This window comes from Triturus cristatus, chromosome 8 (genome assembly GCF_964204655.1).
Source record: "Triturus cristatus chromosome 8, aTriCri1.1, whole genome shotgun sequence".
In the NCBI taxonomy this organism is placed as follows: domain Eukaryota; kingdom Metazoa; phylum Chordata; class Amphibia; order Caudata; family Salamandridae; genus Triturus; species Triturus cristatus.
Window position 1 is genome coordinate 856,532,110 of NC_140591.1, and position 22,421 is coordinate 856,554,530.

Below are 22,421 nucleotides of genomic sequence, written 5' to 3' on the forward strand. Positions count from 1 at the left end.
CCGGTCCTGTCTTACGCCTCGGAATATATTCCTTTTAAACAATGGACCTATATGGACTCAGTAGAAGGTAAAATATTGAAAAAACTACTGAAGATTTCTACATCTACCCCAGTACAGGCATTGAGACTGGAATGTACCATCACGAGTGCATATGCTGTAGCCATAGCTAGTATTATAAGGTGGGCCTATAACCTTCTTCATTCAAAAGAAGGCACTCTAAGAAGTTTACTAAAAATAGAGACATTCGAGACCAGCTCTACCCATATTACCTTTTTAAAAAATATGCGAGAGGCCCTACAGCTTGCAAAAGTTAGTGTGGAAATTTTGTCTATGTGGTCACCAGCCCAACTCAAACTTTTTCTAAAAAACTTCACTCCCAAACTGAGCTACGAGATTGACCGCTTACATTGTAATAGACTATCGTCATATAAGATCTATGCAGCCTCCCAGGAATACAAACAATGCCAGCCTTATTTAGAGTATACACTTCAACACGGTGCAAGGCATGCAATTATGATGTTGCGCCTGGGAACACTTCCTGTACAAACCTTTACTTCCTCCTGGAGGCCTGACAGTTCTGCCTTTTGTACCCTCTGTCAAGGGGGCAACCAGAATTTGGAACACTTATTTTTTATATGTCCAAATGCAGAAATTGTAAACGCAAGGTTAACATGTCTTAAGCCCATCTATCGGTCCTGTAGGATCGTTAACTCAAAAGACTTTTTATCATTATGCAAAAGCCCTCCTAATGAATTCGTCTGTTACAGAATTTTTAAGTTTTTGAAAATCTCATTGAAAATGTATTAAATGGAAAGTATAATGTATATTTTATTTTGTGGTCCTCGAAAGAGTACCGTAACAAAAATAAAAACTTTTGACTTGTATATATATATATATATATATATATATATATATATATATATCACTAATGTTATGAGAAGTGCCCCTCCAAAGGTTGTACAAGATTTGAACAAACATTGGAGAAAGAATCTGCCACAGGAGCTCGAAGACACACAGGCATTCATAGGGTAATGGTTCAATGATAGATAACCTTGACTCCCTCTCCCAAAATTCATCTTTATAACCTTGCATATTATTTTACGCATATAATACCACATTACATCATATATGATATCACTAATGTTTGCACATGACTGAACTTGATGTGCCATTTGTCATGTGAAAACCTCGTCATCTGATTGTTTCTGTTTCCCATTTACACTGCCTTGTAACACACCTGTGAGATTTTGGGGTGCATTTCCATGTTTTGATTTTGTTTTATTCAAGGAAGAAATCAAGAAACAAACAACTGTGTTAGACCTCAACGCGCTGATAGTAATGCTGCAAAAGGAGAAAACAACACTCCTCAACAGGATAGAGGATGAAGTGGAAACCATCACGCAGGTGATACATGGGAAGAATGAGAAATATCTCTCGCTCACTGTTCTGATCCAGGACATAGAGAGGAAGTGTCAGCAGTCACCTGTGAAATTACTACAGGTGAGTATTCAAATCAGAAGGTGCCTATAGCGTTATCAAATGTGAGTTGCTCTATCATATATTTACCTTTTTCCACCTTTCTTTCATCTCAACTGTCAATATATCTATACATTTTTAACCTTAATTTCTCCAAAAGTAGTGGGTGGATTTGCCCCAAAAGACAACAAGCCAGCTTTTTGATTGAAGATCTAGCTTTCTGGGTAGAGATCTAGCTTTCTCCAGATCTTGTACAATTAGGTTCAGCTGTTGTGTCTGTAGCTCTGTCTAAAATTCCCTATGGAAATTGCATGGGGAAATTGTATTTTGGGACACCCCCTTTTTTGGCCTCATTTGACGGAACACCCCAAACCTTTCCAAGAAGGAGGGTTATGATTCGCAATGCACCCCAATATAAGCCTGGGTAGTCTCCTAACCTTTCACCTACATTTACCCTGCCATTGTACTACATAATGGTTTTGGTGCTGACCTTTTACCTAGTTAGGTGCTGCATAAATGTCATGTGGTTTTCTCTGAAATTTAGCCTTATTTATTATGCATAAGAATTCTCAGAATCACAGCAGGATTACCATCTTCAGCATAATAACTGTGTATAAGGTTCATCACTATCGTCATCCTCAGCCGACATGACAGAGCAAGGTAGAACCCCTGAGGATACCTTTTGGGTATATAAGCACCTCATCTTCCCTGAGGCAGGCAGAGGAGATAGACTTACATGCTGACATGCTGACATGAGATGCTAAGGTCCCTGCACACAGATCCTCCAGCACGCAGTGCTCTGACATCCCTCGCGGGGTGCCCAGCTCGATACCAACACCTACATAAATGCTAGGTACATTTAGGTACATCTAGTTAGTGTTTGCATCGTAGGAGTACGCATTATTACTGTCATGTATTTATATGCCGGCATATATTCATTGTTTTAGCACTATGGTAGAACTCTACCTTCTATTTACTCTGTTGGTGCTTATAACCGTATACATCTGTTTCTGTCTTATGGCTTTTGAGGCACACATATTTTACACTAGAATGACGCTCGTTCAATAAATGCTTATTGAAAATATTCCCATTGTTTATTCTGTGTATCTCTCTGAGATAGAGTGAGCATGAGTGACTGCCAGAAACTATTCGCTCCTTGGTAAGAGGGGCACATCGTGGCAGTGTGAGCTACCTGGCATACAGGTGAACATATCCGATGTGGGTGTCTGAAATCAGTCTGGGCACCAATCCCACAGTTTGTTGTCTCAAGGTGCAGATCATATATAAATGTATAGGAACTACACAACATGGTGCCGCCAACGTTGGTTTGGTTCTTATTTAATGGTCAAATCTGAGTAGTTCAGTCGTGCTTTTCTCAGAGACCCCTACTCACATTTACCCAAAGACGCCTGGATTGGGAAGGGAAAAATTCGACACAGCTGAGTAGGCATAGTCTATGTATTGGCTGTAGGTTTATTCAAGCTTGAAGGAATATAGGTCCTTACATTGTGCATAAAACCTTATCTCATTTGCCTTGAAACTCTTTCAATAATGTCTGTCGAAGAGAACGCTGCATTACATGAAAATGCTGTGGGGGATGAAGAACAGGAAGGTGCTATAAACTTTTCAGAAAATGTCAGAAATGCACTTACTTTAAAACTAGAAGAGTTTGGAGTCTCAGCATTAGGTGGGACTGTAACATTCGTGATTAAGGCACACGAGTCATTCAGGATGGAGGTATTCGATTCATGAATTAAATTCCCACCTGCAGATGCACGCAAAAATACATTTCATACTTAAACCCAAAATGAAACACCGGAAGAATATTGTCCATATGAGGACATTGAAGTTCAGCTTAGTTACCAGGAGCATATAAACTGGTTTAAAGGCACCTTCCTACACACCACAGATAAAGTAAGACTCAGTCCGCTCAGCAGAGACAGAGCGACTTGGCCAGTCCTAGCGGCTTACACGCCTCATCCAGACATTGACACATTGCCAAGAAATAATAAAACTTTACAGAAATCTGACACAGTTCGTTATGAGAACACTCACATTTAAACCAACTAAAATTACCCAGCAGGTCAACTACAAGGAACTGCAACTAATATTACTCCAGAAACACTGAACGCAGTTATGGAAAGAATGCCCACTAAACGTGAGCAAATGCCATTCTGGATAGCACAGAAAATAGCACAGTAGGAGGCAGTGTTTCCACACACAGGCCAACAAAAAAACATAGAATATTGACAATTTGCTTGCCAATGGGGATAGCTCCCCCGATAGAGGATTGTTCCACTTGCGGTACAGTTTTTGCTGCCATCTGTCCCAGAACTCATGGTATCCCTTCAATAGCAGTGATACCAGAATCATTAAGACAAATACAGAATGAGCATGGAGCAGAACCAGCTCTGAACTTAGGAATAACATTATTAGGCAATTTTCCCCAGGTATCTACAATTATGTTGGTAAACATAAAAAAGCAGTGGTGGCCATACGCCAGCACCTGAGGGAATGCACTCCGGTACAGCAGGAGCAAGAATAACCCAAAATTATCGAAGATACATACGATGAATCCACAAGTAATGGGTAGTGCTGAAAAGGATAACACCAAGCAAGCACCTAATTCTACAAAAAAGGAATGGGATAATAAAAAACAAAGAAATAGAGAGAATAGATCGCAATCAAGGGGTGGGTCTCCTCAACAGGAGCCCCCTGAAAGGAGGTATAACCTCAGAAATCATGATAATATTAAAAGACCTGACAGGTATCATGATACTGATACGTTCAATTCAGGGTTCTTCGAAAAACTCTGAGAGGGAAGGATGGTTAGAATACAGATCTGAATAACGAACAAAGTTAAGAGACACACAGCGCAGTTCAGACTTTAATATCAAAAAAGAAGATAAACCAAATCAAACCTCAATTTAAAATGAAGAATGTAGCAGGACATAAAATAAGAAATGCCGAGGCTACTGAGGACTCACCTCCTGAACGGGGAATGGGCTCTGACGATGCTAGACAGTGCAGCAGAAGTAACAATAGCTTGCCAGAACCTGATGGAATTTCCGGTGACAGCAGTATTGAATGAACATATCATGGTGGAGATACCTGTTACTAGGGTAAGTGTCCCCCACCCGTTATACGAAATAACACTCCAAATGGAGGGGGACAAACCCAGGACAGTTAAAGGTCTCTTTTGGGAGAACCTGAGTTTTGAATATGACATGCTTTTGGCTGAAAAAGATTGGCCACCGGAGTTTGTTATGGATTGTCCAAAAGGAGAAATGGTGATTTTACCGGCTTTCTCTGACCTCGTTTTAAAATCACTACAGTATTCATACGCACAGGAGTTGGCGGTAGCACTTACTCCTGCATTATACCGCAATTATGTAGGGTGAGATGCTGAGTCACCTCACCATGTAATCCAAGTAAAAACTACAACTCCACAGAGTACCCAATAAAACAAGATGCAAAAAAGAAATCAGGGAGATCTTAGATCAACTTGAATACCAAGGTGTAACAGAGAACTGCATCTCTTCCATGAATGATCCTTTGTTTCCCATAATGAAAGCCGATAATTAATATTGTCTAATTTTGGACTACTGGCATTTGTACACATGCACAAAGATATTTGTGATACAGAATGCACACAGTGCCGCATTGAAGAATAACATTGTGCTGAAAAATTACACAACAACACTAGATAGCTCAAATGGATTTTACTGCAAAATATAGCACCTGAAAGAAGATATTTGACAGCATTTTCAGCCCTAGGCTCTCAGCGTCAATTCTGTTGACTACCCCAAGGGCATACGAATAGCCAGGGGTTGTTTTCAGAGAGAGTAACAAAGTTACTTCTAAGTTTTGGTGAGGAGGCACTGTCCTATGTAGATGATATTTATTTGATGGATGATGAACTGTTGGATCATTTGGCCAGAGTGCACAACATCATTTTAGGGGTTCGCCTCTGAGGGCTATAATTTGTAACTTTGAAAAATCAAAAATTGCCCACCTCAATGTCCTAATTTTGAGATATGTGTAGTCAAGTAAAGGAAAAAGTCTAGCAGCCAACTTTTAGAAAAGTGTGCACTGCTCCAACCTCTAAAGACACTGAAAAATGTACAATCCCTTTTAGGGTTCCTAAATTTTGGCAGAACATACATTTTGGATTACGCAGATAAAGGAAAACCTTTCTACGACTTAATCAGGTCTGATTTCTCAGTTTAACATTGGACACAGGAACACACAGAGATACTTCATTCCCTACAAGCTGACACAATAGCTTCTAAACAGTTACACACATGTGTAAACACTATGAATTTGGTGATCCATGTAGTCGCGGGTCAATCCGGTTACACATACCAAACCTTCAATGAAGGCGAAACTGTACCCATTGCATACAAATCTCATCTGTGCACACAGCCTAAAATGTGCTTTGCATCCACTGAAAAGATTCTAACAGCAGTACAGACTGCTGTAGTGAGCAACATAGCACTGGCACAGGAGAAACAAATAATTGTCGTGACTCCAGTACCGGTCTTAGAGGCTGTTACAAAAGCTAGCATTCCAAATGCAGTAGCACTGCATCCACAATGGATACAATGGCTAACTCTCTCACTGCAACAGATGTAGACTACAAATTTGATTCCATGTTAAAAACTCAAGCATTTCTGTGGTACGAACAAGAATATCTTCTCCCAAATGAAATTATGCCTCTAGATCAGTATGAATACATATTTCACACTGGCGGATCTGCTCAGCCTGCCATAGGAAGTAAACAGCAATACAGCGCAGCTTGTGTGATCGGAAAGGGATGTATGCGGGATGGCAAGTTCCGTGCTAGCAATATGCAGATGCTATCTGTAGGTGATTGCACAGCTCAGCTGGAAGAACTCAAAGCCCTAGGACTGGCACTAAAAAATACGGATCGAGAATTCCCCACACTTATTGTGTGTGATTAATTTTATTGTGTCAAGTCATACAATGAATATCTTAACTATTAGGATTAGAATGGTTTTAAAGACTTAAAAGGTTGCACAATAAAGCATAGGTTGCTTTCGGAACAAGTGGCAGAGCTGAAAAAAGGCTTGCTGCAGGCTCACGTGATTCATACGCTGAGTCATCAACGTGTTAGTGTGCACATTGAAGGGAATTCATTAGCTGATGAAGCAGCCAAGGCAACAGTGCGAACTGCTGCCATGGCTGCAATCCCTCATTCTTGTAAATAGGAATTGATAAGAATCACATCAGAGGTCTGTTCCTCATGAAATCCTAAAGGGTTCTGGTCTCGAACTAACAGTACAACATCTATTAACACACAAGCATTCAAGGTACCCAGCGTCATCATTTTTCAGTACATTTCCATCATCCTAGGTAGAGATTTGCAACATGCAGCTCTTCTCCCACACTCTTGATGGGGTACATTCTATTGCCCTTGAGCGTCCTGTAAACATTTCTTTTTGACAAGAAATTCCTCCCGTACCTTACTATCGACACAAACAAACAATGCCTAATTCTAACTAGGCCTGGGCGGTAAATTCCGTTCCGCTCGCGGAATTTGCGTAATTTGCGTAATTTCGCGTTCCGTGGAGAACGCGAAATTGATCGAAAGTCTGCTTTCCGCTTTTTCGCGAAATTTTTGCTTGTTCGCGTTCTCAAAATGCGTGTTCGCGAGATATTTCTCCCCGAGCACGCAAACAGCAATTGTGAACAGGAAAAAAGTACCGCGAACAAGCAATTCCGCGTGTTCGCGGAATTTCTGCGTGTTCGCGGAGATTTTTTACCGTTTCGCGAAGATTTGCGTAACGCAATTACGCAAATTCCGCCCACCCCTGATTCTAACTAACAAAGTCTTGTATCTGCACCTGCAGAGGAGAGAACTTCCAAACAAAGGCACGATCACATGAAAGTTAGTCATTGAAACTCAGAAGCTTAAGGCCTTTGGTTACGCTAAGCTAACATAGCAGTTAGAGTACATTCTGACATTTGAATATCTGTGCACATACATTTAAATTACCACATGTGAAAACATTAGGTTAAATAAATCGTAGTTGCCGAAATGGTGTGTCAGATTTAAATCATTCAAATAATTGTAAGGGCTGCATTTCTTTTTTTTTCTTTTTTATTGATGAAGCTTGAAACAATCAGCATTGGTTAAAAAGAAAGGAGAAAAAAAAGCATGGTTTCATACAATACTCAATAATTCCTCCAACAATTAAATTCCATAATGGCTGGAAAGGAGGGTAAAGTCAAAAACCAAAAAAAACAATAAAGCATAAAGAAGAAAAAACAAAATTACATAACTTATATAAACAAACAAACCCATGTGCTGAAGTAGACTTTCCGATACTAATAAAATAAGCGAGTTCACATATAGCCAACCAATTTTTGACTATTCCTTAATCCATTTTTCCAAAGGATCCCAAATACGTTGCCCCATCTCGCGCCTTCTTTTGCTACACCTTAAGAAAATAGCTGACTCTAGATTATACAAAGCCAGAATCCTTGCTCTCCAATTTAAGAAGGTGGGAGCATCAGGGCTAATCCAGTCCGATGTTATTGACAGCCTTACCATGGACATAGCTATAAACAAAAAGGCAATTATATACCTAGTTCTCCCCTTCAGATGGTTACTCTCACAACCAAGTATATAACAAGTTCTGCCGAGAGAGCAACTGAAATATTAAGTTTAGAATTTAGAAACATTTCTACATCATGGAGAAATGTATAGAGTTTAGGACAAAAAAAAACATATGTAAATCATTAGCCACTACCAGCCCACACCTCGGGCAGCAATGACCTCCTCTACCTCCCCACTTGGCAATTTTAGCCGGGGTGTAGTACAAGTCAAACAGTGCCATGTAGCTTTGAGACCGTAAACTTCCTGATATAAAGGCACTGCTTGAGAGTTCTAAGGCCTGAGAGATATCTAAATCTGCTCTACCCAATTTCATTTCCCATTTAGCATTCTGTAAAAGTACGTCATCTGGAAAGCCTGAGAGTAGATGTTGATACAAAGTACCTATTCTAGAGCGTTTTATTATCAGTTCCATAAGTAAATTTTTCTTGAAAAACCCAGAGCCTTGCTCCCTAGCTTTCTCTACGTAACTGCGAATCTGTAAATATTTTAAAAAATCATGAGTATTTAAACTAAATTTCTCCCTCAGAAACTCAAAAGAGGCCATTACTTCTTCGCTTCCAAGATCACCCAACGACCTTATTCCCTGTGAAATCCACCTAAATGTAATTAGATCTTGGAAGATGAGAGGAAGGAGTCCTACCGCAGTAAGGGGTGTGTAATAATGAATATTAGGAATCAAACATTTACGACGGATCTTACGCCAAAGTGAGAACATTGCTATTATAACCTTGAACTTTGTCTTTTTATAGTAGCTGGGCTCTAATACCCGTACTAATATCCCCTTAGCTTCTTCTCCCAATCCTATCTCAAAAATAGAGGGCCTGCAACATAATGGTACCCATGCCCTATCCCCAAAAAGTGGTATTGCAAAGTGTTGAACAAGAGCTGACCAATAATACAGCACTAAATTAGGTATTGCCCATCCTCCCCTCTCCCTAGGGAGGTACATCCATTTTGCTGCCCTCCGAGGGCGATGATAACCCCAAAGAAATCTATTACAACACCTTTCAGCTTGAGCTAGGCTTGTAAGAGAAACTTCCAGTGGAATGGTCCTGAAGAGGAATAAGAACTTTGATAAAACCAGCATTTTCAGTACATTCCCCCTACCATATAGAGACAGATGAAGATTGTCTAGCCTCGTCAAAGTGGAATTAATTGCATTGATTACGGGCAAAATATTCAAATCTGGAATATTTTCTACTGCCGCCATGATTTTAACCCCTAAATACCCCGCGGTCTGCACCACCGGGGCATCTGAAGGATCCATAGCTGCTGACTGAATCACCTGGGTCTTCGTGACATTAAGTTTATAGCCAGACAAGTGGCCATATTGTTCTGCCAGACTCTTGATAGCAAAAAATGCCAATGCCACATTGCTAGTCAAAACTACAATGTCATCGGCATATGCCAATACCTTATAATCTGCTGTAGCAACCCTGACTGGATATATATCTGCACATTTCTCTATTTTACTTAAAAGAGGGTCTATATACAATGCAAACAGAAGGGGCGTGCAGGGACAACCCTGTCTAGTGCCCCTTCCAATGCTAAAAGATCTTGATTGCAACCCTGAGACTGAGAAAGTAGCCTCCGGAGAAATGTACAGCGATTGGAGTGCTTGAAGAAATTCCAAACTAAACCCTTTCCATCGCAGGATTGCCCATAAAAACCCCCAGGCGACCCTGTGAAACACCTTTTCGGCGTCTAACAGGATCACTCCGAGGGAAGAATGAGTATATATATATTTTGTTATCTACATTTATTAGCGATATTGGGCGGAACGATGCGGGATCCAATTCAGGTTTACCTTTTTTTTAAATCAGAATTATAGTTGTTTGTCGCGATGAGTCTGGTATATATCCACCCTGTGCTCCTCTGAAAATAGCCAGCAACTCTGCCCGAGTTTCCGAGCAAAACAACTTATAAAACTCCAGAGGAATGGAATCCGGACCTGCGGATTTCCCATTGGCTAAGGACTTAATTGCCAGCCCCACCTCCTCCCCTTCTATAGGGGCTGAGAGAGTTTCATTCTGCTGAACAGAAACCTGAGTGGTATTAAGATCCTGTAAAAATTCTTCTATTTCTAGCTCTGAATTTGAAGGAACAACTTCCTCTGAATAAAGACGGCAGTAAAACTGCCTGAAGACCTCAATAACCCCCTCCGGTGTATCCTGTATGCAACCTCGGGATTCCTGAATCTTTATAATGCGGTTAGCCAAACCTCTCTCATGTAACCGCTTGGCCAGAACCCTGCCAGCTTTTTCCCCAAATTCAAACATCATTGATCTAAATTGTAAATGTTTTGCAGCAAGATCCTGCCCAAAGAACTCCAACAGAGAGGCCCTTACTCTGGCTATCTGTGACTGATTTTTCAGTATCTCTCGACTGTTAGAAATGGGATTTCTGGTTGGCTAGGGCTTGCGCCAAAGCCAGGCAGAAACCACCACTCTAGTCAGGGCTAGGGAGTTACACGCCAAAGATAACCCCTGCTCACCCCCTTGGTAGCTTGGCACGAGCAATCAGGCTTATCCCGGAGGCAATGTGTAAAGCGTTTGCGCGCGCACCCAGCAACAAAACCCAAGGCCCACCACAAAAGAAACTCCACACAAGGTATTATATCAAAATAGCCTTTGTATTATCATAACACATTAGGATGGTAATCACACAATATACACTGTGCCAACTGGCACTGGGCAATATTTACAAGGGATTATGTACACATGACAGGGCCGCATGGACCACTGTCAGAACCATCACAAAGGGAACTTGGTAAATGTGGAATTTAGCATAACATAGAACACAACCAGTACTACTGGTAATCACTGCACTTAGCATCAGCCTGTAACATCAATTCCATTAGGCTTAGTCTCATATCAGGCGCCAAACGCATTGTACACCAACCTCATCAGCATAACCACATTATACAATTCTCTCACAAGTCTAAACATATTAGACCCTAACCATAACTCATCTTAGGGAATAACTTTCGCTAGCATAAACCATTATATGCAAACCAACCTCATAATCAGGACGCACATTTTAGAGGTATCAACACAGGTGGGTAAATCATACTAAATGAATAACATTTCCTAGCACCACACTCCCATTGGAAGTCTAACACATTAGACACTAACATCCTAATCATAACTCACAGTAGGCATAATCACATGAACATAAATCACATTAGGGCCTGGCGCCCTACACCTCTAACCATCCCCCTCTAGCCATCTGGCCATCTCAGAAAGGGGGTTAAAATGCCCTATGTCCATAAGGTCAGGGCTGCTGCCTAGGCAGCGAAGGTCAAGGGTGCGCCCCTGCGCAAAACCTAAACGTTGCAGCTGGCACTAAGTGCTGCGCAGCTGTGAATGTCAGGGGTAAAGGAGTGCATCTCACTCCTACCTCAGGCATGTCCCCCCAAAGCAAAAGAAAGACCTAAACGGTGCAGCTGCCCACTACTTGCTGGGCAGCTGTGAAAGTCAAAATGCGACATGGGCTCTCATTGGCCCTTGAAATAAATGTGCCAGCCGTTGGAGCCATCGGGCTCTGAAAGTAAACATGTCCCATGGAGCACACTGGCTCCTGAAATAATTAGGCCAAAACCAAGGAAAAGGACTAGCCACCAAAACGCGGAGCGCACTGGCGCTGTCAATATCTGTGTACAGGGTGGAGCAAACACGGGCCCCTCGGGTAAATATGCGCAAAAGCTGGAGCCACATGGGGCTCTAAAACAATCATACCCCTAACACGTGGCAGCTGCCCTCTAGCCAGCGGGGCAGCTGTACATGGTACTCGGGAACCAGCACACGGGCCCTCTGGCCCCAGCGTTGGAGCCACTCGGGGCTCTTAAAACAATATGCGCTAAAAAGAAATTGCCCCCAAGCGTGGGAGCGCACTGGCGCTCTAAGCAAGACCTGCCCCATGTTGGAGCGACCCGCTGCCAGGCGGGGCCGCTCTGGTTCTGCCTCTCCCCACCCGGACTCATTCAGATAACTCACCGGCTGGGGGGGTGGAGGCAGGACTCGTTCTCCGGGGACTCCGGAGCGGCGCTTTCCATGCGGGGCTCTCTCTCTCCTGAGAGCCTCGCTTGTTGGACCGACGACTCCTTCACCCGGGCCCCCTCCTGGGACCCGGGACTTCGCAGGACTATTCTTCCGGCACCGGGGCTCGGGCTTCCCCCTCGCGGCATGCACTGGAGAGCCCCCGCTCTTTGGGGACTCTCTCGCTCTCGGTGCACGGCGGGGGCAGCCTCTCCCGAACCATGGCCGCACTTCCGCTTCCGTCCAGCGGACCCGCCCACAACCAGGCGGGCCGCGGACTCAGCAGTAATTTCTGAATGCGGCTCGGGCCGCGGCGGTGCATTTTAGCAACAATATGCGTATTGGGCACCCGCAAGGGCTCACATAAGCGGGGTGGGCACCCGCATTAAGCCATCACGTGCAACGACGAAGCAGGGTGGGCACCTGCGCACCCAAAGTAACAAAATAAGCGGGGTGGGCTCCCGCAAGGCCGGCATCACAGGGGAATCCCTACGCTGGGGATTCCCCCTGGGGATAAAGACGGCAGCTGAGCACTGCAGAGCATACATGCTCCCTCTAAAGCAAAGGGCCAAAATCCAAGGCAAAGCGCTCCCAGGCGCTCGAAGAATGCAGCAAAAGGTCCCAGAAGTCTTCCAGGGATCCAGGGGCTGGGCAGGGCCCAGGGAGGCAAGCCTTCCCCTGGGCCCCAGCAGCAGCACGCCCCTGATAGATTCAAGTCAAAACAAGAACATTTTCATGGGGTCACAGCCCCTCTTTTATACACCAAATCCTTTGTTCTCAAAGGTGCAGGGAAGGGGCGAACCAGATACAACTGGTTCCTGAGCACTTTGTTTTGCTCAGCCCCTCTCCCTATTCACAGCACAGGCCAGGGTTATCAGTCGCACCACAGGGGGCGGAGCCAGCATTGTGTGGGGAAAGCCCAGCCCTATTCAGCTCCCAGGTGTACTCCTCCCACTCATCAACATGCAGCTCTCACCACCCACCACTGGGGCAGACCCATCCTGAGTCCTGGAGCCAGGCTCACCAGCCAATCACACGCCAGACAGTCACTGCACACAGAAATGCCCACTTCTAGAAGTGGCACTTCCACACTAGACACAGCCACGCCGCACACATCATCGCGCAGCATTTAATCACACGAGTCCGCACATACCAAACTCGCACCTGCACACCCCACGCATCAGGAACTTCCAGGGACACATACATTCCCCCATGCATTCCTAAGGGAGGGCAGGCCAACCTCACTACACGCACGCACTTTACCCTGGGACACAGCGGTAAAGTGCGCAGAAGCCAAAAATCACTAACCATAAAAAGCAAAAAGTTCAGGGGTGAACCTGCCAGAAGGGCCAGGTCCAACACAACCCCCTTCCAGCCAAAACGCAGGGCAGACCAATCACCACCGTGATGGTCTTCCCTGCTTGAGGCGATAGAACACGGACGCAGGCCTGCACTGCAGGGACACCCTCCGGTTCTACGCCATTCTGAATCAACATGGTTCTATCTGAAAAAAAAACAACCGGAAAAAAACTCAGGCCCAACTAGGCTACCCCACTGGTACTACCTAGTTGTCCACGGCCAGGACCAGGCCCTAGGCCACCCAGATACCACTGGTCCTTGCCAAACCCAGAGTGGGGGGTAGTAACCCCTGGCATACAAGCCATTCTCCACTCTCCCTCTCAGTGTAGTTCCCAACTACCACTGATCCTTCAACCTAGGGTCCGCACCCTCAGGCTGACCAGAGGTCACGGGCAAGAATGCCCCACCCTACCTCTACTTCTGGGGTTTCGCACCCTCCCAGGGAAGCACCCACCAGAACACAACTCTCCCACCAGTTTAGGACCTCTCTCCACCAACTGGTCTACCACCTGGGATCCGAGGGGTCAGAGGCGAGGACTCCCTCCCTCTGCACCCCCTTCCACTGTAGAGCAGGGTCTCTTCACTTAAGATGAGCCCCACCTGCCCTCAGGACTACAGCTGCCCTTACGTCCAGATCCGGAAACACCGACTACTGGCTCCCCAACCGAGGGACGTACCCTTTGGTCAGATGCCCGGCGAACCAGGACTTCACAAGCTTGATACATAACTAACATCCAGGACACTGACTACAGTCGTCCTTACGTCCAGATCCGGAAACACCGGCTACTGGCTCCCCAACCGAGGGACGTACCCTTTGGTCAGATGCCTGGCGAACCAGGACTTCCTAAGGGTGACACATACCTAGCGTGTCGTGTGACAGTCTGCCTGGCGCAGAGCTCACGACCTCCTGTCCCTCTGACAGTGCTTGAAGATGCCCCAGGACAGAAGTGGCGTCACCATGGTCACTCATTGGTGGCTCAGCCCTTCTGGCCGGCCCCTGACCCACTGGTTCCCACTGGGGACCCTCTCCCCCTCTCACCCCTCACAACCGGACCCCACCTGCTTTCAGGGGAGTACCACCTCACAATTGCCCGGAGAACCAGGACTGCCTGGGAGTACATATACCCTCCCGAGGGTGACACATACCTAGCGTGTCGTGTGACAGTCTGCCTGGCGCAGAGCTCACGACCTCCTGTCCCTCTGACAGTGCGTGAAGATGCCCCAGGACAGAAGTGGCGTCACCATGGTCACTCATTGGTGGCTCAGCCCTTCTGGCCGGCCCCTGACCCACTGGCTCCCACTGGGGACTCTTTCCCCCTCTCACCCCTCAAAACTGAACCTCTGCACCCTCCACCTAGGAGTGGCACTGCTAGACACCAAAACTGATGGAGGCCTTACTACAGACACTCCCAGCTTACCTCAAACAGGAAGAACCACCTCGAAGAACAGTCCAACAGGACAGACTAGGCTCCCTACCTGGTGTTCCCTCATGGAACCAACCAGTCCTGGAGACTTAGGTTGGGGTTGGGAATACAACCCAGGGTCACGCCCTCAACCAGTTCAGGCGTGAGACCACTCAACCTCCTCACAAATAAGGGTACCTAGCTGGGCTACTCTGAACCATCTCCGCCGCAAGGGTTTGTGGAGATACCTGCACCATTCTTCTAGGGTCACTCCCAAAAACAAGCTCAAGAAGACTCAAAAGAATTTACACACACCAGGCGTTGGTGCAACTTCGGAAAACAATAACTCTGAGATTCTCTCTGACACAACAGACTGGAGAACCTTTTAACACCATTTAACATCCAATCGTCCAGTGCAACACAACATTCATCCACACTCACACCCCCCAGACTAGTAAGACAGTTTCTACCGTCCCTGATTTCTCAACCTGACCACCACGTGACACAGGTACTATTACTCCGGGAACTGGGAATGGGACGTTCACATTCATCTAGCGCATTACACATTCATCCCCAAACCCCTCCCAAGACTGGTAAGACAGTTTCTACCGCCCCTAATTTCTCAACCTGACCACCACGTGACACAGGTACCATTACTCCGGGAACTGGGAATCGGAATACATGCACTGGACACACATCTGCTGCCACCACTGGATCCCACCCTTACTGGTGAATCCAGAAACACATTTTCACAGAAATGACATTTAAAAACACACTTAGAACAATAATCCCTATACCATGTGACTATCTAAATGCAGAGTTTTGTAGTGCAGCCAGTTGTCGCTGTGGTACTGCGCAAACGCAAGTCCTATCCCACCGCTGATCACCAATGTTAGAAATGGGATTTCTGGTTGGCTAGGGCTTGCGCCAAAGCCAGGCAGAAACCACCACTCTAGTCAGGGCTGGGGAGTTACACGCCAAAGATAACCCCTGCTCACCCCCTTGGTAGCTTGGCACGAGCAATCAGGCTTATCCCAGAGGCAATGTGTAAAGCGTTTGCGCGCGCACCCAGCAACAAAACCCAAGGCCCACCACAAAAGAAACTCCACACAAGGTATTATATAAAAATAGCCTTTGTATTATCATAACACATTAGGATGGTAATCACACAATATACACTGTGCCAACTGGCACTGGGCAATATTTACAAGGGATTATGTACACATGACAGGGCCGCATGGACCACTGTCAGAACCATCACAAAGGGAACTTGGTAAATGTGGAATTTAGCATAACATAGAACACAACCAGTACTACTGGTAATCACTGCACTTAGCATCAGCCTGTAACATCAATTCCATTAGGCTTAGTCTCATATCAGGCGCCAAACGCATTGTACACCAACCTCATCAGCATAACCACATTATACAATTCTCTCACAAGTCTAAACACATTAGACCCTAACCATAACTCATCTTAGGGAATAACTTTCGCTAGCATAAACCATTATATGCAAACCAACCTCATAATCAGGACGCACATTTTAGAGGTATCAACACAGGTGCGTAAATCATACTAAATGAATAACATTTCCTAGCACCACACTCCCATTGGAAGTCTAACACATTAGACACTAACATCCTAATCATAACTCACAGTAGGCATAATCACATGAACATAAATCACATTAGGGCCTGGCGCCCTACACCTCTAACCATCCCCCTCTAGCCATCTGGCCATCTCAGAAAGGGGGTTAAAATGCCCTATGTCCATAAGGTCAGGGCTGCTGCCTAGGCAGCGAAGGTCAAGGGTGCGCCCCTGCGCAAAACCTAAACGTTGCAGCTGGCACTAAGTGCTGCGCAGCTGTGAATGTCAGGGGTAAAGGAGTGCATCTCACTCCTAACTCAGGCATGTCCCCCCAAAGCAAAAGAAAGACCTAAACGGTGCAGCTGCCCACTACTTGCTGGGCAGCTGTGAAAGTCAAAATGCGACATGGGCTCTCATTGGCCCTTGAAATAAATGTGCCAGCCGTTGGAGCCATCGGGCTCTGAAAATAAACATGTCCCATGGAGCACACTGGCTCCTGAAATAATTATGCCAAAACCAAGGAAAAGGACTAGCCACCAAAACGCGGAGCGCACTGGCGCTGTCAATATCTGTGTACAGGGTGGAGCAAACACGGGCCCCTCGGGTAAATATGCGCAAAAGCTGGAGCCACATGGGGCTCTAAAACAATCATACCCCTAACACGTGGCAGCTGCCTTCTAGCCAGCGGGGCAGCTGTACATGGTACTCGGGAACCGGCACACGGGCCCTCTGGCCCCCAGCGTTGGAGCCACTCGGGGCTCTTAAAACAATATGCACTAAAAAGAAATTGCCCCCAAGCGTGGGAGCGCACTGGCGCTCTAAGCAAGACCTGCCCCATGTTGGAGCGACCCGCTGCCAGGCGGGGCCGCTCTGGTTCTACCTCTCCCCACCCGGACTCATTCAGATAACTCACCGGCTGGGGGGGCGGAGGCAGGACTCGTTCTCCGGGGACTCCGGAGCGGCGCTTTCCATGCGGGGCTCTCTCTCTCCTGAGAGCCTCGCTTGTTGGACCGACGACTTCTTCACCCGGGCCCCCTCCTGGGACCCAGGACTTCGCAGGACTATTCTTCCGGCACCGGGGCTCGGGCTTCCCCCTCGCGGCATGCACTGGAGAGCCCCCGCTCCTCGGGGACTCTCTCGCTCTCGGTGCACGGCGGGGGCAGCCTCTCCCGAACCATGGCCGCACTTCCGCTTCCGTCCAGCGGCCCCGCCCACAACCAGGCGGGCCGCGGACTCAGCAGTAATTTCTGAATGCGGCTCGGGCCGCGGCGGTGCATTTTAGCAAAAATATGCGGGGTGGGCACCCGCAAGGGCTCACATAAGCGGGGTGGGCACCCGCATTAAGCCATCACGTGCAACGAAGAAGCAGGGTGGGCACCTGCGCACCCAAAGTAACAAAATAAGCGGGGTGGGCTCCCACAAGGCCGGCATCACAGGGGAATCCCTACGCTGGGGATTCCCCCTGGGGATAAAGACGGCAGCTGAGCGCTGCAGAGCATACATGCTCCTTCTAAAGCAAAGGGCCAAAATCCAAGGCAAAGCGCTCCCAGGCGCTCGAAGAATGCAGCAAAAGGTCCCAGAAGTCTTCCAGGGATCCAGGGGCTGGGCAGGGCCCAGGGAGGCAAGCCTTCCCCTGGGCCCCAGCAGCAGCACGCCCCTGGTAGATTCAAGTCAAAATAAGAACATTTTCATGGGGTCACAGCCCCTCTTTTATACACCAAATCCTTTGTTCTCAAAGGTGCAGGGAAGGGGCGAACCAGATACAACTGGTTCCTGAGCACTTTGTTTTGCTCAGCCCCTCTCACTATTCACAGCACAGGCCAGGGTTATCAGTCGCACCACAGGGGGCGGAGCCAGCATTGTGTGGGGAAAGCCCAGCCCTATTCAGCTCCCAGGTGTACTCCTCCCACTCATCAACATGCAGCTCTCACCACCCACCACTGGGGCAGACCCATCCTGACTCCTGGAGCCAGGCTCACCAGCCAATCACACGCCAGACAGTCACTGCACACAGAAATGCCCACTTCTAGAAGTGGCACTTCCACACTAGACACAGCCACACCGCACACATCATCGCGCAGCATTTAATCACACGAGTCCGCACATACCAAACTCACACCTGCACTCCCCACGCATCAGGAACTTCCAGGGACACATACATTCCCCCATGCATTCCTAAGGGAGGGCAGGCCAACCTCACTACACGCACGCACTTTACCCTGGGACACAGCGGTAAAGTGCGCAGAAGCCAAAAATCACTAACCATAAAAAGCAAAAAGTTCAGGGGTGAACCTGCCAGAAGGGCCAGGTCCAACATCGACCCTCCTTAATTGCACATGTCAATTGAGTCTCTGCAATCCTCAATTCCTCAATCCGCCGATTAATCTGATCCTGAGCGAGCTTTTGCCTAAAAAACTAAAAGCTTTTTGTTTCCCCCCTTACCCGCTGCATTAAACGTATCCCAAATTATTGTGTGTGGAGCTGTGTCTTTATTGATTTTTAAGAATTCCCCCATCCAATTCTTCATGTGATCTATATAAGACTGTTCCAGTAGCAGTTTCCTCTCAAAGGTCCAAATCCTTGGGACCCTTTTAGTACCCCTCAGCATACACTCAATTATCAAAGGATTATGATCCGATAATATCCTGGGTAAAACTGAAATAGATGTAGCTTCTACAACCTGATCAGATAGAAAAAAATAATCTAATCGAACCAACTTGTTATGGGGAACTGAAAAGAATGTATAACCGTCTAAGTGTTTGTTATTATAAAACCAAGAGTCAACCAAGCGATGTTCCTGAACCAGAGCTTGAAGAGCCCTGAAGACTCTAGGTTTTTTACCAGTATAAATTTGGGACCCTCCTAAATTAAAGTCAGCTGAGAGGTTAATATTCATATCCCCACAAAAACATATAGGATGAGGCCAAAAAGCCAATTCAACATTTAAATAATGTAGAACTGCCGGATCATCCAAGTTTGAGCAGTAAACTGTACAAATAGTTATGGGACTGCCATTGATCACCAACTCAGCTATTACCCATCTACCATTGCTGTCTTGTGTGGTTCTATTACATTCCCCAGATCCATGCCTCAAGAGAACTGCGACCCCTCTAATCCTAGCGGATTGCCGAGAACACCCGCCCAAATCAAACCCAGGGATTTTTAAATATGCTCGGTCACTTCCTGTAGACAAAGCACCTCAAGATGGAAAGCCTGAATAACTTTTGAGAATAACGCCCTTTTTTACCATTGTTGAGGCCACAGATATTCCAGGTCCCTATACGAATTTTATTCTGAGCCATTCATGTTTGAAAGAAATGGAGCAAGCCAAAAAAAAAAAAAACATTAACTCTCCCTCAAAAAATACATATTTGTTTTAAAAAAAACATATTGTACTAAAACCATAATTACCTTGTTGATTCCAGCTTCTTTTTTTATATTTTTTACCCCAACGCCCCCTACCCCCATGACCTCTTCCCACCCATCCCTCCCCCTCCAACTCTCCTATCTCCCTCCCCCCTGCACCCCGCCAAATGAGGCATAAGGACGCTGTCCTTTCGATGGGGAAGGCTGGTTAACCACCCGTCACCTCCTGTATCGTTGCCAAAAAGAACCCTTAATTGACCATGTGGGCACTGCACCTAGAAAAATAACATCAAAACAAATAAAAAAAAAAAACTCACCAATTGGTGCAGTGTCTTCCTAAAAAAAAATTCCCCTAGGATCCCCACTAAATAGAATAGCAAAATCAGTAGCAAAGGACTGAGACCTTACAATGAATCTAAATACTCCTTAGCCTGAATTTCTGAAGCAAAGAACCTTGTCTGACCTTGAAAAATAATTTTTAGTTTTGAGAGAAACAGCAAAAACACTTGAGCTCCCTTAGACTGCAGGGGCCCCATTAACTGCCGGAGCTGCCACCTCCGCTCCACAGTTGCTGGACACAAATCAGGCCTGACAAAGAACTCACAACCCCTGCCCGCCCTTTTTTTTATCAGGTCTTGCCAGATCGTAGATCTTCTCCCTTGCTAAGAAATTCGAAAAACATATTAGAATCGCTCGAGGCCTACTGTCCTCTTGCCCAGGCCGTTGCTTAATCTTAAATGGAAAGCGATGGGCTCTCTGTATTTCCTTTTGCCAATCCTATTGATTGATTTCAGGAAATGCCTCGGTAAAAAGTTCCACAATAAAGTTTCTAACGTCTGACCCTTCCAACCCTTCAGGCACCCCCAGAACTCTCAGATTGTTCCTCCGGGTTCTATGTTCAAGATCGGCAAGCTTCCAATGAATGTCATCTCTTTGAGACCGAATTGTATCCGTTATATTCCTCTAGGTTGCCATGTCATCTTCTAGGGTAGATATCCTCAATTCTGCTTCCCCAACTCTTGAGGTAATCTCAGAGAATGTCTTAACTACCCTCCGAATGGAATTTTGAACACAACGGCATACCCCCTGTAGCTGAGCATTCTCATGGCGAGCCTCCTCATGATGTGCCATTAGTGTCTGATAAATAATTGCAAGTGTCATCTCGTCTGAAGGTGGATTAATCCCAATATCGTTTTGAATATCCTTTTGAATAACCGCATCTCCCTCTGGAGCCGGTTGAATAGAAAACGAATAATCCCAGGTTAGGGAACCTGGGTCCCCCCCCTGAGGCAATGACGCCTGATCCTTATGTAATCTGCGGACTGTATCCAAACCTTTAGAAACAGCATCAACATATAGGGCTTCATTAGTGCGCCAATCCCCTAAATCACTATCATCATCCGTCCAATCTCTACTCAAAGCAATATCATCGTCTGAGAAGACAGTGTGATCTTATAAGGAAAAAAATGTATCACCGTCGGTGTCCAATATCCCATTCTGGATTCGAGATTTTTTCCCCTGCATGATCTGCTGTTTAGTGGTTTGGCCTGAAGGTGTGGTTACTAGAGGTATATCCGTCAATGAGTCAGAGTGGACTACACCTTCCAGCATCCCTCTTAGCTGACTCATAGAATCCTTCTGGGCTTCAAGGATGGAAGGATTTTTGTGAGGAATACCCCCTACCAATCCTCCAGCCTCCGCTTCCTCATTCCCCTCCTCAGCTTTGTCCTTCACAGTGATTAAATTATTAGCTACCTCACTGAGAGGGTCCGATGGTAATTGTGATAGATCTGGCAATGTCTTAGCACAGTTCAATGTACTAACTTTCTGTGTCTTGTCGTTGTTGTGTGCCACTATCATTTTATCTGTTTTGTTCTTGAACATTAATGGTAGAGTCTGTCTGGTTTTTGATTTAGCCCCCGATCCCTTAGGCATCTGCTCAACTCCCTGCACACTTATTTCCACCTTGCCGCCTGCACCGCTCACGCCGTGTCCCGCCGTACCTGGAGATTGTACCACCATTCCACCGGACCTCGCTGTGCTCTTAGGAACCGCAACACGCGTCGTAAGAGCAGCGCCCCTTGTCTGGGCTTTCGGAGGCATCTCCACGAACGGCAATCCCAGCCGAACTGCCGCAGCTAACCAGAAAACACAGACTGTGACTTGCTTTGACAGGGAGAGAATCCAGGCGAGACGACTCCTCCGATATTCTGAGGATAGATGAACCACTCCTCGCATCGCCCACACCGGGATCAGTACGCGTGGCAAGAATCACCAACAAACAAACAAGGTCAGTTCACTCTGGGGATCCGTGAGTTCATTTTGGCAATTATGAACGGAGGAAAAAGCGCTAAACCAGCTCACTCAGCCGGACTGCCGGCCGCCATCTTGCCTCACACTGCATTTCTAATAACATGTTCAACATTAATATACATTTATTGAATGACTTTTTATAAAAGAAATCAATCAAGCATTTCAGTATTACATTCTAAACTTTTCTGTAACATGATTCTTTGAAGTGAAGTCTCTCAAGGAACCTGATGTTTATGT

General features: G+C 46.1%; 1 protein-coding gene across 1 annotated transcript in view; it reads left to right on the forward strand.

Annotated features, from left to right (window-relative positions):
- LOC146805170 (E3 ubiquitin-protein ligase TRIM39-like) overlaps window positions 1-22,421 on the forward strand; it is a 476,909-nt gene that overhangs the window by 352,318 nt on the left and 102,170 nt on the right. Inside the window, exon 3 of the mRNA XM_085622362.1 lies at window positions 1,288-1,500. Within this exon, the coding sequence (XP_085478488.1) occupies window positions 1,288-1,500 (213 nt within the window). The remainder of the gene's footprint in view (window positions 1-1,287; window positions 1,501-22,421) is intronic.